Source organism: Vidua chalybeata, chromosome 34 (assembly GCF_026979565.1).
Source record: "Vidua chalybeata isolate OUT-0048 chromosome 34, bVidCha1 merged haplotype, whole genome shotgun sequence".
Lineage (NCBI taxonomy): Eukaryota > Metazoa > Chordata > Aves > Passeriformes > Viduidae > Vidua > Vidua chalybeata.
Window position 1 is genome coordinate 632,714 of NC_071563.1, and position 16,964 is coordinate 649,677.

A 16,964-nucleotide genomic window follows, 5' to 3' on the forward strand; every position below is an offset into this window, starting at 1 on the left:
CTGGGTTCTCTCCAGTTTTAGGGCTTGGATTTCCTGGATTTTCCCCAAATCCAGGGCTTGGATTTCCTGGATTCTCCCCAATTCCAGGGCTTGGATTTCCTGGATTCTCCCCAATTTTAGGGCTTGGATTTCCTGGATTCTCCCCCATTTCTCTGCTTGGTTTTCCTGGGTTCTCCCCCATTCCAGGGCTGGATCCACCCCTGTGCCCCCCATTTTCCCTTCTGCTGCCCCCCTTCCATCCCTGTTCCCCCCCGAGCTGAACTGGGAGCTGCTGGGGCTGGCAGCGCTGAGAGGGAAGGGACTGGGAGGGGAAACTGGTCCCAGTTCACCCCTGGGCCACTAAAGATGGCGGCGCCCATCAGAAACATGGCGGCGCCCATTGGGAGAAAAGGTCTCAGGCCCCGCCCCCGGCGCAGGATTGGCTGCTGGGAACCGGGGAGAGCCGAAGTGCTCCGGAAAGAGCCGAGTGTGAAGCGCGGGACGGAGAAACGAAGCGGCCGCCGGAAAGAGCCGAGGGCCCGAGATCGGCGCTTTTCGGAGCGCTTCGCCCCGCCTCCTTTCCCGGAAGAACCCGAAGTGTTCCGGAAAGCGCCGAAGCGCGGTCGAAGCGCCGGAACGAGTCCATCTCCTTCCGGAAGAAGCCGAAGCGCCCTCGGGCCCGCCCGATTCTTTCCAGAAGGTCCCGAAGGGTCCCGAACCGCCCCTTCCGGAGACCCCCCCCCGTGCCCCTCCCCCCCTCCCTTCCGGAGATCCCCGAAGCGATTCCGGAGTTTCCGGAAGCGGTTCCCAAGCGGCGCCGGCGCCCCCCGAGGCCGTTCCGCCACCCCCCGAAACGGTTCCGAAGCAGTTCCGGAAGTTGCCAGGCCACTCCGGAGTTTGCCGAGGGATTCCGAAGCCGTGCGGAGGTTCTCGAAGCGATTCCAGAGACCCACGAAGCGGCCCCGGAGATTGCCCAGCGGCTCCGAAGCGGTTCCGGAGCGTCCCGATCCTCCTCCCCCTTTCCGAAGATCTCCGGAAGGTTTCGAGCGGCTCCGGACACCCCCGAGACCGTTCCGCAAAGCCCCGAAGCGGTTCCGAGGCGGTTCCGGAGATCTCCGAGGCGGTTCCGGAAGTCGCCAAGCGACGCCGGAGGTTCCCGAAGCGGTACCGGAAACTCCCGAAGTTGTACCGAAGCGACGCCGGAGGTTCCCGAAGCCGTCCCGGAAGTTGCCGAGCGGCCGTGAAGCGGTTCCGGAGAGTCCCGAGCGGTTCCGGAAGTTGCCGAGCCGGCCGGCCCTCAGCGCTCGCCCCCCGGCCCCCGTCGCCCCCGGACCCCCCGAACCGGAGCCGCCCCCGGCCCGGCCCCGCTCCCTCGGCCCCGGGGGGGCCCGGACCCGCCCCGGCCCCGCCGCCCCGGCCCGGCAGGATGATCAAGCTGTTCTCGCTGAAGCAGCAGAAGAAGGAGGAGGAATCGGCGGGCGGCACCAAGAGCTCCAGCAAAAAGGCCTCGGCCGCGCAGCTCCGCATCCAGAAAGGTCTGGGGGGAGGCGGCGGGCGCGCAGCGGGCCCAGCAGGGCCGCAAACTGGGACCAGTAAGGGACGGAAACTGGGACCAGCAAGGGACGGAAACTGGGACCAGTAAGGGACGGAAACTGGGACCAGTAAGGGATGGACACTGGGACCAGCAAGGGACGGAAACTGGGACCAGCAAGGGACGGAAACTGGGACCAGTAAGGGACGGAAACTGGGACCAGCAAGGGACGGAAACTGGGACCAGTAAGGGACGGAAACTGGGACCAGTAAGGGACGGACACTGGGGCCAGCAAGGGACGGAAACTGGGACCAGTAACGGCTGCAAACTGGGACCAGTAAGGGATGGACACTGGGACCAGTAAGGGACGGAAACTGGGACCAGTAAGGGACGGAAACTGGGACCAGTAACGGCTGCAAACTGGGAGGACCAGTAAGGGACGGAAACTGGGACCAGTAACGGCTGCAAACTGGGACCAGTAAGGGACGGAAACTGGGACCAGTAAGGGACGCAAACTGGGACCAGCAAGGGCCGCAAACTGGAGCGAGCAGGGTCAGAAACTGGGACCAGTAAGGGACAGACACTGGGGCCAGCAAGGGACGGACACTGGGGCCAGCAAGGGCCACAAACTGGGACCAGTAACAGCCCCAAACTGGGACCAGTAAGGGCCTCGAACTGGGGCCAGCAGGGCCGCAAACTGGGACCAGTAAGGGCCTCGAACTGGGACCAGTAAGGGCCTCGAACTGGGGCCAGTAACGGCCGCAAACTGGGCCCAGTAAGGGCTGTGAACTGGGGCCAGCAGTGCCGCAAACTGGGGCTAGTAAGGGTCGGAAACTGGGGCCAGTAAGAGCCACATGCTTGGCCCAGCAATGGCCACCAACTGGTCCCAGTCAATGCTCCAAACTGGTCCCAGTCAGGGCCCCAAACTGGTCCCAATCAGGGCCCCAAACTGGTCCCAGTCAGAGCCCCAGACTGATCCCAGTCAGAGCCCCAGACTGGTCCCAAACAGGGCTCCAAACTGGTCCCAGTCAGAGCCCCAAACTGGTCCCAGTCAGAGCCCCAAACTGGTCCCAGTCAGGGCCCCAGACTGGTCCCAGTCAGGGCTCCAAACTGGTCCCAGTCAGGGCTCCAAACTGGTCCCAGTCAGGGCCCCAGACTGGTCCCAGTCAGAGCTCCAAACTGGTCCCAGTCAGGGCCCCAGACTGGTCCCAGTCAGAGCCCCAAACTGGTCCCAGTCAGGGCTCCAAACTGGTCCCAGTCAGGGCTCCAAACTGGTCCCAGTCAGGGCCCCAGACTGGTCCCAGTCAGGGCCCCAGACTGGTCCCAGTGAGCCCCGCAGACTGGCCCAGCAGGGCCGGCAGTTGGGGGCCGTTAACGGCCCGGGGGGGGCCGGTACCGGTTCCAGCAGCGCCTCACTGGGGGCCGGTACTGGGACCAGTAAGGGGCACATACTGGGACCAGTGGGGCCTCAGTGGGGGGCACATACTGGTCCCAGTAAGGGGCAGGTACTGGTTCCAGTCAGGGTCACATACTGGTCCCAGTAGGGTCACATACTGGTCCCAGTAAGGGTCACATATTCGTCCCAGTAGGGGACACATACTGGTCCCAGTAAGGGGCAGGTACTGGTCCCAGTAGCGCCTCACTGGGGCTGGTACTGGGACCAGTTGGGGACACATACTGGTCCCAGTAAAGGTAACATACTGGTCCCAGTAAGGAGCAGGTACTGGTCCCAGTAAGGGTCACATACTGGTCCCAGTAAGGAGCAGGTACTGGTCCCAGTAAGGGTCACATACTGGTCCCAGTAAGGAGCAGGTACTGGTCCCAGTAAGGGTCACATACTGGTCCCAGTAGGGGTCACATACTGGTCCCAGTAGCGCCTCACTGGGTGCTGGTACTGGGACCGATAGGGAGCACATACTGGTACCAGTTGGGGTCACATACTGGTCCCAGTAAGGGTCACATACTGGTACCAGTGGGGGTCACATACTGGTCTCAGTAGAGCCTCAGTGGGGGTCAGGTACTGGTCCCAGTAAGGGGCACAAACTGGTTCCAGTAAGGGTCACATACTGGTACCAGTTAGGCCCCAGTGGGAGGCAGGTACTGGTCCCAGTAAGGGTCACATATTGGTCCCAGTAAGGGTCCCATACTGGTCCCAGTAAGGGGCACAAATTGGTCCCAGTAAGGGGCAGGTACTGGTCCCAGTAAGGGGCACAAACTGGTCCCAGTAAGGGGCAGGTACTGGTCCCAGTAAGGGTCACGTACTGGTTCCAGTAGGGGTCACATACTGGTCCCAGTAAGGCTTTGGTGAGTGTCCCTGTTTGATCCCAGTATGGGTCAGGTACTGGTCCCAGTATGGCCCCAGTTTGGCTCCGTTTGATCCCAGTATGATCCCAGTATGGCCCAGTTTGGTCCCAGTATGGCCCAGTATGATCTTAGTATAGCCCAGTTTGGCCCCATTTGATGCCAGTTTGGTCCCAGTATGGCCCAGTTTGATCCCAGTTTGGTCCCAGTTTGATCCCAGTTTGGTCCCAGTATGGCCCAGTTTGATCCCAGTTTGGTCCAGTTTGGCCCCATTTGATGCCAGTTTGGTCCCAGTATGGCCCAGTTTGATCCCAGTTTGGTCCCAGTTTGGCCCCATTTGATGCCAGTTTGGTCCCAGTATGGCCCAGTTTGATCCCAGTTTGGTCCCAGTTTGGTCCCAGTTTGATCCCAGTTTGGTCCCAGTATGGCCCACTTTGATCCCAGTTTGGTCCCAGTTTGGTCCCATTTGATCCCAGTTTGGCCCCAGTTTGGTCCCAGTTTGGCCCCAGTTTGACCCCAGTTTGATCCCAGTTTGATCCCAGTTTGGTCCCAGTTTGATCCCAGTTTGATCCCAGTTTGGCCCCATTTGATCCCAGTTTGGCCCCATTTGATCCCAGTTTGACCCCAGTTTGGTCCCAGTTTGGTCCCAGTTTGATCCCAGTTTGGCCCCAGTTTGGTCCCATTTGATCCCAGTTTGGTCCCAGTTTGGTCCCAGTTTGATCCCAGTTTGGTCCCAGTTTGATCCCAGTTTGGCCCCAGTTTGATCCCAGTTTGGCCCCAGTTTGGTCCCATTTGATCCCAGTTTGATCCCAGTTTGGCCCCATTTGATCCCAGTTTGGTCCCAGTTTGGTCCCATTTGATCCCAGTTTGGTCCCAGTTTGACCCCAGTTTGACCCCAGTTTGGTCCCAGTTTGATCCCAGTTTGATCCCAGTTTGGCCCCAGTTTGGTCCCATTTGATCCCAGTTTGATCCCAGTTTGGCCCCATTTGATCCCAGTTTGGTCCCAGTTTGGTCCCATTTTATCCCAGTTTGGTCCCAGTTTGATCCCAGTTTGACCCCAGTTTGGTCCCAGTTTGATCCCAGTTTGACCCCAGTTTGGTCCCATTTGATCCCAGTTTGGTCCCAGTTTGATCCCAGTTTGGTCCCAGTATGGCCCAGTTTGATCCCAGTTTGGTCCCAGTTTGATCCCAGTTTGGCCCCAGTTTGGTCCCAGTTTGGTCCCAGTTTGGTCCCAGTTTGATCCCAGTTTGGCCCCAGTTTGACCCCAGTTTGATCCCAGTTTGGTCCCAGTTTGGTCCCAGTATGGCCCAGTTTGATCCCAGTTTGGTCCCAGTTTGGTCCCAGTATGGCCCAGTTTGATCCCAGTTTGGTCCCAGTTTGGTCCCAGTTTGGTCCCAGTTTGATCCCAGTTTGGTCCCAGTTTGGTCCCAGTTTGATCCCAGTTTGATCCCAGTTTGGTCCCAGTTTGATCCCAGTTTGGCCCCAGTTTGGTCCCATTTGATCCCAGTTTGGTCCCAGTTTGGTCCCAGTTTGATCCCAGTTTGGTCCCAGTTTGATCCCAGTTTGATCCCAGTTTGGCCCCAGTTTGATCCCAGTTTGGTCCCAGTTTGATCCCAGTTTGGCCCCATTTGATCCCAGTTTGGTCCCAGTTTGGTCCCATTTGATCCCAGTTTGGTCCCAGTTTGACCCCAGTTTGACCCCAGTTTGGTCCCAGTTTGATCCCAGTTTGATCCCAGTTTGGTCCCAGTTTGGTCCCATTTGATCCCAGTTTGGTCCCAGTTTGATCCCAGTTTGGTCCCAGTATGGCCCAGTTTGATCCAGTTTGGTCCCAGTTTGATCCCAGTTTGGCCCCAGTTTGGTCCCAGTTTGGTCCCAGTTTGGTCCCAGTTTGATCCCAGTTTGGCCCAGTTTGACCCCAGTTTGATCCCAGTTTGGTCCCAGTTTGGTCCCAGTATGGCCCAGTTTGATCCCAGTTTGGTCCCAGTTTGGTCCCAGTATGGCCCAGTTTGATCCCAGTTTGGTCCCAGTTTGGTCCCAGTTTGATCCCAGTTTGGTCCCAGTTTGGTCCCAGTTTGATCCCAGTTTGATCCCAGTTTGGTCCCAGTTTGATCCCAGTTTGGTCCCAGTTTGGTCCCAGTATGGCCCAGTTTGATCCCAGTTTGGTCCCAGTTTGGTCCCAGTATGGCCCAGTTTGATCCCAGTTTGGTCCCAGTTTGGTCCCAGTTTGGTCCCAGTTTGATCCCAGTTTGGTCCCAGTTTGGTCCCAGTTTGATCCCAGTTTGATCCCAGTTTGGTCCCAGTTTGATCCCAGTTTGGCCCCAGTTTGGTCCCAGTTTGATCCCAGTTTGGCCCCAGTTTGGTCCCAGTTTGATCCCAGTTTGGTCCCAGTTTGGTCCCAGTTTGATCCCAGTTTGGTCCCAGTTTGGTCCCAGTTTGGTCCCAGTTTGATCCCAGTTTGGCCCCAGTTTGATCCCAGTTTGATCCCAGTTTGGCCCCAGTTTGATCCCAGTTTGGTCCCAGTTTGATCCCAGTTTGGCCCCAGTTTGGTCCCATTTGATCCCAGTTTGATCCCAGTTTGGCCCCATTTGATCCCAGTTTGGTCCCAGTTTGGTCCCAGTTTGGTCCCAGTTTGATCCCAGTTTGGTCCCAGTTTGGTCCCATTTGATCCCAGTTTGGTCCCAGTTTGATCCCAGTTTGATCCCAGTTTGGCCCCAGTTTGATCCCAGTTTGATCCCAGTTTGGCCCCAGTTTGATCCCAGTTTGGTCCCAGTTTGATCCCAGTTTGGCCCCAGTTTGGTCCCATTTGATCCCAGTTTGATCCCAGTTTGGCCCCATTTGATCCCAGTTTGGTCCCAGTTTGGTCCCAGTTTGGTCCCAGTTTGATCCCAGTTTGATCCCAGTTTGGTCCCAGTTTGGTCCCATTTGATCCCAGTTTGGTCCCAGTTTGATCCCAGTTTGGTCCCAGTATGGCCCAGTTTGATCCCAGTTTGGTCCCAGTTTGATCCCAGTTTGGCCCCAGTTTGGTCCCAGTTTGGTCCCAGTTTGGTCCCAGTTTGATCCCAGTTTGGCCCCAGTTTGACCCCAGTTTGATCCCAGTTTGGTCCCAGTTTGGTCCCAGTATGGCCCAGTTTGATCCCAGTTTGGTCCCAGTTTGGTCCCAGTATGGCCCAGTTTGATCCCAGTTTGGTCCCAGTTTGGTCCCAGTTTGATCCCAGTTTGGTCCCAGTTTGGTCCCAGTTTGGTCCCAGTTTGATCCCAGTTTGGTCCCAGTTTGGTCCCAGTTTGGTCCCAGTTTGATCCCAGTTTGGTCCCAGTTTGGTCCCAGTTGGGCCTTCCTGGGCCAGGGATGGGCCAGGCAGGGGTTTTGCTCACGGGGTTGTCATGGCCGTGTCACCTGTGTGTCACCTGTGTCACCTGTGTCACCTGTGTCACCTGTGTGTCACCTGAGTGTCACCTGTGTGTCACCTGTGTCACCTGTGTCACTGTGTGTCACCTGTGTCACCTGAGTGTCACCTGTGTCACCTGAGTGTCACCTGTGTGTCACCTGTGTCACCTGTGTGTCACCTGTGTCACCTGTGTCACCTGTGTCACCTGTGTGTCACCTGTGTCACCTGTGTGTCACCTGTGTGTCACCTGTGTCACCTGTGTGTCACCTGTGCCACCTGTGTCACCTGTGTCACCTGTGTGTCACCTGTGTCACCTGTGTGTCACCTCTGTGTCACCTGTGTGTCACCTGTGTCACCTGTGTCACCTGTGTGTCACCTGTGTCACCTGTGTGTCACCTGTGTCACCTGTGTCACCTGTGTCACCTGTGTGTCACCTGTGTCACCTGTGTCACCTGAGTGTCACCTCTGTGTCACCTGTGTCACCTGTGTGTCACTGTGTGTCACCTGTGTCACCTGTATGTCACCTGTGTCACCTGTGTCACTGTGTGTCACCTGTGTCACCTCTGTGTCACCTGTGTCACCTGTGTCACCTGTGTGTCACCTGTGTGTCACCTGTGTGTCACCTGTGTGTCCCCTGAGTGTCCCCTGAGTGTCCCTGCTGTCCCCTGAGTGTCCCCTGCTGTCCCCTGAGTGTCCCCTGCTGTCCCCTGAGTGTCCCCTGAGTGTCCCCTGAGTGTCCCCTGCTGTCCCCTGAGTGTCCCCTGCTGTCCCCTGAGTGTCCCTGAGTGTCCCCTGAGTGTCCCCTGAGTGTCCCCTGCTGTCCCCTGAGTGTCCCCTGCTGTCCCCTGAGTGTCCCCTGAGTGTCCCCTGAGTGTCCCCTGCTGTCCCCTGAGTGTCCCTGAGTGTCCCCTGAGTGTCCCCTGAGTGTCCCCTGCTGTCCCCTGAGTGTCCCCTGCTGTCCCCTGAGTGTCCCCTGAGTGTCCCTGAGTGTCCCTGAGTGTCCCCATGTGTCCCTGAGTGTCCCCTGAGTGTCCCTGCTGTCCCCTGAGTGTCCCCTGAGTGTCCCTGAGTGTCCCCTGTCCCGCAGACATCAACGAGCTGAACCTGCCCAAGACGTGCGAGATCGATTTCTCGGACCAGGACGATCTGCTGCACTTCCGCCTGCTCATCTGCCCCGACGAGGTGCGGCCCCTGGGGGGCACCTGGGGGCACCTGGGGCACCTGGGGAACCTGGGGCACCTGGGGAACCTGGGGGGCACCTGGGGGCACCTGGGGCACCTGGGGAACCTGGGGAACCTGGGGGCACCTGGGGCACCTGGGGAACCTGGGGGGCACCTGGGGGCACCTGGGGAACCTGGGGCACCTGGGGAACCTGGGGGCACCTGGGGAACCTGGGGCACCTGGGGAACCTGGGGGCACCTGGGGCACCTGGGGAACCTGGGGGGCACCTGGGGAACCTGGGGGCACCTGGGGGAACCTGGGGCACCTGGGGAACCTGGGGGAACCTGGGGGGCACCTGGGGGCACCTGGGGGAACCTGGGGGGCACCTGGGGGCACCTGGGGAACCTGGGGAACCTGGGGGGAACCTGGGGAACCTGGGGGCACCTGGGGGCACCTGGGGGAACCTGGGGCACCTGGGGCACCTGGGGGGAACCTGGGGGGCACCTGGGGGCACCTGGGGAACCTGGGGGCACCTGGGGAACCTGGGGCACCTGGGGAACCTGGGGGCACCTGGGGCACCTGGGGAACCTGGGGGCACCTGGGGGGCACCTGGGGGCACCTGGGGAACCTGGGGCACCTGGGGAACCTGGGGGCACCTGGGGCACCTGGGGCACCTGGGGAACCTGGGGGGCACCTGGGGAACCTGGGGGCACCTGGGGGAACCTGGGGCACCTGGGGCACCTGGGGGGAACCTGGGGGGCACCTGGGGGCACCTGGGGAACCTGGGGGGCACCTGGGGGCACCTGGGGAACCTGGGGAACCTGGGGGGAACCTGGGGAACCTGGGGGCACCTGGGGAACCTGGGGGCACCTGGGGGGCACCTGGGGAACCTGGGGGGCACCTGGGGGCACCTGGGGAACCTGGGGAACCTGGGGGGAACCTGGGGAACCTGGGGCACCTGGGGGGCACCTGGGGGCACCTGGGGGGCACCTGGGGGCACCTGGGGAACCTGGGGAAGCTGGGGGGAACCTGGGGAACCTGGGGAACCTGGGGGGCACCTGGGACACCTGGGGGGCACCTGGGGAACCTGGGGGGAACCTGGGGCACCTGGGGGGCACCTGGGGCACCTGGGGAATCTGGGGGGCACCTGGGGAATCTGGGGGGCACCTGGGGAACCTGGGGGGCACCTGGGCACACCTGGGGAACCTGGGGCACCTGGGGGGCACCTGTGTCGCCTGTGTCACCTGGGAACCTGGGAGTCACCTGGGGCACCTGGGGGGCACCGGTGTCACCTGGGGAACCTGGGGCACCTGAGGCACCTGGGGGGCACCTGGGGGGCACCTGGGGGGCACCTGGGGGGAACCTGGGGCACCTGGGGAACCTGGGGAACCTGGGGGGAACCTGGGGGGCACCTGGGGCACCTGGGGGGCACCTGGGCCACTTGGGCCACCTGTGTCACCTGGGGAACCTGGGGCACCTGGGGGGCACCTGGGCACACCTGGGGAACCTGGGACACCTGGGGCACCTGGGTGTCACCTGGGGCACCTGGGGGGCACCTGGGGGGCACCTGGGGGGCACCTGGGGGGCACCTGTGTCACCTGTGTCACCTGGGGAACCTGTGTCACCTGGGGCACCTGGCTGTCCTGTCCCCTGGGTCCCCCCTGTCCCCTCCCTGCCCCTGCCTCTGTCCCCATGTCCCCTGTCCCCAGGACACTGTCCCCATGTCCTGACCCTGTCCCTGTCCCTGCTGTCCCCTCTCCCTGTGTCCCCTCCTCTCCCTGTCCCTGTCCCTGTCCCTGTCCCTGGTGTTCCTGCTGTCCCCTCCCTGTCCCCTCCTGTCCCTGTCCCCTCCTGTCCCTGCTGTCCCTGCTGTCCCTGTCCCTGTCCCCATCCCTGTCCCTGCTGTCCCTGTCCCTGTCCCTGTCCCTCCTGTCCCTGTCCCTCCTGTCCCTGTCCATGTCCCTGTCCCTGTGTCCCCTGCTGTCCCCTGCTGTCCCCTCCTGTCCCTCCTGTCCCTGTCCCTGCTGTCCCCATCCCTGTCCCTGCTGTCCCTGTCCCCATCCCTGTCCCTGTGTCCCCTCCTGTCCCCTCCTGTCCCCGTGTCCCTGTCCCTGTCCCTCCTGTCCCTGTCCCTGTCCCTGTGTCCCCTCCTGTCCCTGCTGTCCCTCCTGTCCCCTGCTGTCCCCTGCTGTCCCTGCTGTCCCTCCTGTCCCTCCTGTCCCCTGCTGTCCCTGCTGTCCCCTCCCCGTGTCCCCCCGGTGACGTTTCTCTGTCCCCAGGGTTTCTACAAGGGCGGCAAATTCGTCTTCAGCTTTAAGGTCAGTGCTGGGCCACCAACCCCCCCTGTGGCTACCAAACATCCCCTAGGGCCACCAACCCCCCTTATGGCCACCAACCCCCCCCCCCGTGGCTACCATACTTCCCATAGGGCCACCAACCCCCCCCTGTGGCTACCAAACATCCCATAGGGCCACCAACCCCCCTTATGGCCACCAACCCCCCCCCCCCGTGGCTACCATACTTCCCATAGGGCCACCAACCCCCCCTTATGGCCACTAACCCCCGCCGTGGCTACCAAACATCCCATAGGGCCACCAACCCCTCCCTGTGGCCACTAAACCCCTTCCATGGCCACCAACCCCCTTCATGGCCACCAAACCATCCCTGTGGCTACCAAACCCTTGCCATGGCCACCAACTCCTGTGGCTACCAGTGGCCATGGGGATGGGGTGATGAGAGGACCTGGTGGCCACCAAACCTCGACTGGTGGCCACCAAACCCCAACCAGTGGCCACCGAGCTGTGCCAGGGCTCCCGTGGGTCAGAGGTGGCACCTGGGGGTTGGTGGCCACCGGACACTGCCTGGTGGCCCCTGGGCCAGCTGTGGGCTGGGGAGGGGTTGGTGGCCACCAGGGGTGACTCGGTGGCCCCCCAGGTGGGCCAGGGCTACCCCCACGACCCCCCGAAGGTGAAGTGCGAGACGATGGTGTACCACCCCAACATCGACCTGGAGGGCAACGTGTGCCTCAACATCCTCAGGTGGGCTACCAAACACCCGGGGGGGCTAGTGACACACCCGGGGGGCAACGTGTGCCTCAACATCCTCAGGTGGGCTACCAAACACCCGGGGGGGCTACCAAACACCCGGGGGGCAACGTGTGCCTCAACATCCTCAGGTGGGCTACCAAACACCCGGGGGGGCTACCAAACACCGGGGGGGCAGTGGCCACCAGTTGGTGGCAGTGGTGGCCATGGCAACACTGTCCACTGACCACTGACCACTGACCACTGACCACTGACCGTTGACCACTGACCACTGACCACTGACCACTGACCACTGACCATTGACCATTGACCACTGACCACTGACCGCTGACCACTGACCACTGACCATTGACCACTGACCACTGACCACTGACCATTGACCATTGACCACTGACCATTGACCATTGACCATTGACCATTGACCACTGACCACTGACCACTGACCACTGATCACTGACCACTGACCACTGACCATTGACCACTGACCATTGACCACTGACCACTGACCATTGACCACTGACCATTGACCACTGACCACTGGCTGTGGCCGTGACTGAGGCTGTGGTGGCTGCAGTGCCCAGTGACCGCTGCCCACTGACCACTGGCTGTGGTCAGTGACCAGTGACCGCTGGCCGTGGCCGTGGCCATGGTGGCCAGAGTGACCGCTGGCCGTGGCCATGGCTGTGGCCGTGGCCATAGTGGCCAGAGTGACCGCTGGCTGTGGCCATGGCTGTGGCCGCAGTGGCCGCTGACCGCTGGCCGTGGCCGCCCGCAGGGAGGACTGGAAGCCGGTGCTGACCATCAACTCCATCATCTACGGCCTGCAGTACCTGTTCCTGGTGAGGGACACCTGGGACACGGGGACACCTGGGGACATGGGGACACACCTGGGACATGGGGACACACCTGGGACATGGGGACACACCTGGGGGGACATGGGGACACACCTGGGACATGGGGACACACCTGGGGACACACCTGGGACATGGGGACACACCTGGGACATGGGGACACCTGGGACATGGGGACACACCTGGGGACACACCTGGGACATGGGGACACCTGGGACATGGGGACACACCTGGGGACACACCTGGGACACGGGGACACACCTGGGACATGGGGACACACCTGGGACATGGGGACACACCCGGGACATGGGGACACACCTGGGGACACACCTGGGACATGGGGACACCTGGGACACGGGGACACACCTGGGACATGGGGACACCTGGGGACACCTGGGACACGGGGACACACCTGGGGGGACACCTGGGACACACCTGGGGACACCTGGGGGGGCTCCGGGGGGTCCCAGGGGGGTTTTGGGATCCCCCCGACCCCAAATGTTCCCCAAAAGGAGCCGAACCCCAAACGAGGGATTTGGGATTTGGGGGCTGTGGAGGGATTTTGGGGGGTTTTAGGGGGATTTTGGGATTTGGGGCTGTGAATGTTTTTGGGGGTTTTAGGGGAATTTTGGGATTTGGGGCTGTGGAGGGATTTTGGGGGGGTTTTAGGGGGATTTTGGGATTTGGGGCTGTGAATGTTTTTGGGGGGTTTTAGGGGAATTTTGGGATTTGGGGCTGTGGAGGGATTTTGGGGGGGTTTTAGGGGGATTTTGGGATTTGGGGCTGTGAATGTTTTTGGGGGATTTTAGGGGAATTTTGGGACCTGGGGGCTGTGAAGCGATTCTGGGGGTTTTAGGGGGATTTTGAGGAGTTTTAGGGGAATTTTGGGATCTGGGGGCTCTGAAGGGATTCTGGGGTGTTTTAGGGGGATTTTGGGGGGGATTTTGGGGGCTTTTAGGGGAATTTTAGGTGAATTTTAGGGAATTTTGGGACCTGGGGGCTCTGAAGCGATTCTGGGGGGTCTTAGGGGAATTTTGGGGGGTTTTAGGGGAATTCTGGTATTTGTGGGTTCTGAAGGGATTCTGGGTGGTTTTTGGGGATTTTGAGGAGTTTTAGGGGGATTTTGGGATTTGTGGGCTCTGAAGGGATTCTGAGCAGTTTTAGGGGGATTTAGGGGGGATTTAGGGGAATTTTGGGGCCTGGGGGCTCTGAAGGGATTCTGGGGGGTTTTAGGGGGATTTTGGGGGGATTTAGGGGAATTCTGGGAGGTTTTAGGGGAATTTTGGGATTTGGGGAATCTGAAGGGATTCTGGGGAGTTTTAGGGGAATTTTGGGGAATTTTAGGGGAATTTTGGGGCCTGGAGGCTGTGAAGCGATTCTGGAGGGTTTTAGGGGAATTTTGGGGGGTTTTAGGGGGATTTTGGGGGTTTTTAAGGGAATTCTGGGATTTGGGGGCACTGAAGCAATTCTGGGGGGTTTTAGGGAAATTTTGGGGTCTTTTAAGGGAATTTTGGGTGGTTTTAGGGGGATTCTGGGATTCTGGGGCTCTGAAGGGATTCTGGGCGGTTCTCGGGGGATTTGGAGGGGATTTTGGGGGGGGTTAGGGGAATTTTTGGGTCTTTTAGGGGAATTCTGGTATTTGTGGGCTCTGAAGCGATTCTCCGCGGTTTTAGGGGCATTTTGAGGAGTTTTAGGGGAATTTTGGGACCTGGGGGCTCTGAAGGGATTCTGGGTGGTTTTAGGGGGATTTTGGGCGAATTCTGGGGGGTTTTATGGGGCATTTTGGGATTTGTGGGCTCTGAAGGGATTCTGGGCGGTTTTCGGGGGATTTTGGGATTTGTGGGCTCTGCAGCGATTCCGGGCAGTTGTCGGGGAATTCTGGTATTTGTGGGCTCTGAAGGGATTCTGGGTGGTTTTAGGGGAATTTTGGGATTTGTGGGCTCTGAAGCGATTCTGGGTGGTTTTAGGGGAATTTTGGGATTTGTGGGCTCTGAAGCGATTCCGGGCGGTTTTAGGGGATTTTGGGGGGTTTTAGGGGAATTCTGGAATCTGGGGGCTCTGCAGCGATTCCGGGCGGTTTTCGGGGGATTTTGAGGAGTTTTCGGGGGATTTTGGGATTTGTGGGCTCTGCAGCGATTCCGGGCGGTTTTCGGGGGATTTTGAGGAGTTTTCGGGGGATTTTGGGATTTGTGGGCTCTGCAGCGATTCCGGGCGGTTTTCGGGGGATTTTGAGGAGTTTTAGGGGCATTTTGGGATTTGTGGGCTCTGCCGCGATTCTGGGCGGTTTTAGGGGATTTTGAGGAGTTCTCGGGGGATTTTGGGATTTGTGGGCTCTGAAGGGATTCTGAGCAGTTTTAGGGGGATTTTGGGGGGATTTAGGGGAATTTTGGGGCATGGGGGCTCTGAAGGGATTCTGGGCGGTTTTAGGGCAATTTTGGGGGGTTTTAGGGGATTTTGGGGACTTTTTGGGGAATTCTGGTATTTGTGGGCTCTGAAGCGATTCTCTGCGGTTTTAGGGGCATTTTGAGGACTTTTAGGGGAATTTTGGGACCTGGGGGCTCTGAAGGGATTCTGGGTGGTTTTAGGGGGATTTTGGGCGAATTCTGGGGGGTTTTATGGGGCATTTTGGGATTTGTGGGCACTGAAGGGATTCTGGGTGGTTTTAGGGGAATTTTGGGATTTGTGGGCTCTGAAGGGATTCTGGGTGGTTTTAGGGGAATTTTGGGATTTGTGGGCACTGAAGGGATTCCGGGCGGTTTTAGGGGAATTTTGGGTGGTTTTAGGGGAATTCTGGAATCTGGGGGCTCTAAAGCGATTCTGGGCTGTTTTCGGGGGATTTTGGGATTTGTGGGCTCTGAAGGGATTCCGGGTGGTTTTAGGGGATTTTGAGGAGTTTTAGGGGAATTTTGGGATTTGTGGGTTCTGAAGGGATTCTGGGTGGTTTTAGGAGAATTTTGGGATTTGGGGAATCTGAAGCGATTCCGGGCGGTTTTAGGGGGATTTTGGGGGGGGTTTAGGGGAATTTTGGGGTCTTTTAGGGGAATTCTGGAATCTGGGGGCTCTAAAGTGATTCTGGGCGGTTTTAGGGGAATTTTGGGGCCTGGGGGCTCTGAAGCAATTCTGGGTGCTTTTAGGGGGATTTTGGGATTTGTGGGCTCTAAAGCAATTCTGGGCGGTTTAGGGGGATTTTGGTGGGGGGTTTAAGGGAATTTTGGGGTCTTTTAGGGGAATTCTAGTATTTGGGGGCTCTGAAGCGATTCTGGGCGGTTTTAGGGGGATTTTGGGGGGTTTTAGGGGAATTCTGGAATCTGGGGGCTCTAAAGCGATTCTGGCGGTTTTAGGGGGATTTTGGGATTTGTGGGCTCTGCAGCGATTCCGGGCAGTTTTAGGGGAATTTTGGGATTTGTGGGCTCTGCAGCGATTCCGGGCAGTTTTCGGGGGATTTTGAGGAGTTTTCGGGGAATTTTGGGATTTGTGGGCTCTGCAGCGATTCCGGGCGGTTTTAGGGGATTTTGGGGGGTTTTAGGGGAATTCTGGAATCTGGGGGCTCTAAAGCGATTCCGGGCGGTTTTAGGGGATTTTGGGGGGTTTTCGGGGAATTCTGGTATTTGTGGGCTCTGAAGCTATTCTGGGTGGTTTTAGGGGATTTTGAGGAGTTTTAGGGGAATTTTGGGATTTGTGGGCTCTGCAGCGATTCTGGGCGGTTTTCGGGGCATTTTGGGATTTGTGGGCTCTGCAGCGATTCCGGGCGGTTTTCGGGGGATTTTGAGGAGTTTTAGGGGCATTTTGGGATTTGTGGGCTCTGCAGCGATTCCGGGCGGTTCTCGGGGGATTTTGGGGTCCCGCCTGATCCCAACCCTCCGCCCCGAAAGGAGCCGAACCCCGAGGACCCCCTGAACAAGGAGGCGGCCGAGGTGCTGCAGAGCAACCGGCGCCTGTTCGAGCAGAACGTGCAGCGCTCGCTGCGCGGGGGCTACGTGGGCGCCACCTACTTCGAGCGCTGCCTCAAGTGACCCCGGCGAGAGAAACCCCGCAGGAAACGACCCCAAAAACATCCCACACCCCCCCCCCCACTTCCTCCCCCCCCGCGCCGAGAAACCGAATAAAAACCTGCAAAAAAAAAAAAAAACAAAAAAAAAAAAGACAAAAAAAAAAAAAAAAAAAACCAAACCAAAAAAAAAAACCAACAAAAAAACCCCAAGAAAAAACCCAGAGAAGCCTCGGGAAAAGAGCTGGGAAAAAAAGCCAAAAAAAAAAAAAAAAAAACCAAAAAAAAACCCCAAGAAAAAACCCAGAGAAGCCTCGGGAAAAGAGCTGGGAAAAAAAGCCCAAAAAAAAAAAAAAAAAAAAAAAAAAAAAAAAAAACCAAGAGAAAACCCAGAGAAGCCTCGGGAAAAGAGCTGGAAAAAAAGCCCCCCAAAAAAAAAAAACCACAAAAAAAAAAAACCAAGAGAAAACCCAGAGAAGCCTCGGGAAAAGAGCTGGGAAAAAAAGCTAAAAAAAAAAAAAGAAAAACAAACCTAGAAAAGCCTCGGGAAAAGATCTAAAAAAATGCCCAAAAAAGCTCCCAGAAAAGCCTCAGAAAAAAAACCAAAAAAGCCTCAGAAATGCCTCGGGAAAAGCCCTGAAAAAGCCCAGAAAAGCATCGGAAAGTGGCCTAAAAAAATCCCAAAAAGGCCCCAAAAAGCAACCCAGAAAAGCCTCGGGAAAA

The 16,964-nt window shown here is 58.6% G+C and overlaps 1 protein-coding gene across 1 annotated transcript; it reads left to right on the forward strand.

Moving 5' to 3' along the window:
- Nucleotides 1–634: 634 nt before the first annotated feature.
- On the forward strand, nucleotides 635–16,928 carry UBE2M (ubiquitin conjugating enzyme E2 M). The gene is made up of 6 exons (XM_053968424.1): nucleotides 635–1,514; nucleotides 8,285–8,379; nucleotides 10,638–10,676; nucleotides 11,293–11,396; nucleotides 12,178–12,241; nucleotides 16,126–16,928. The coding sequence occupies exons 1-6, from the start codon at nucleotides 1,406–1,408 to the stop codon at nucleotides 16,264–16,266; spliced, it is 552 nt and encodes a 183-aa protein (XP_053824399.1). The 5' UTR covers nucleotides 635–1,405; the 3' UTR covers nucleotides 16,267–16,928.
- Nucleotides 16,929–16,964: the final 36 nt, after the last annotated feature.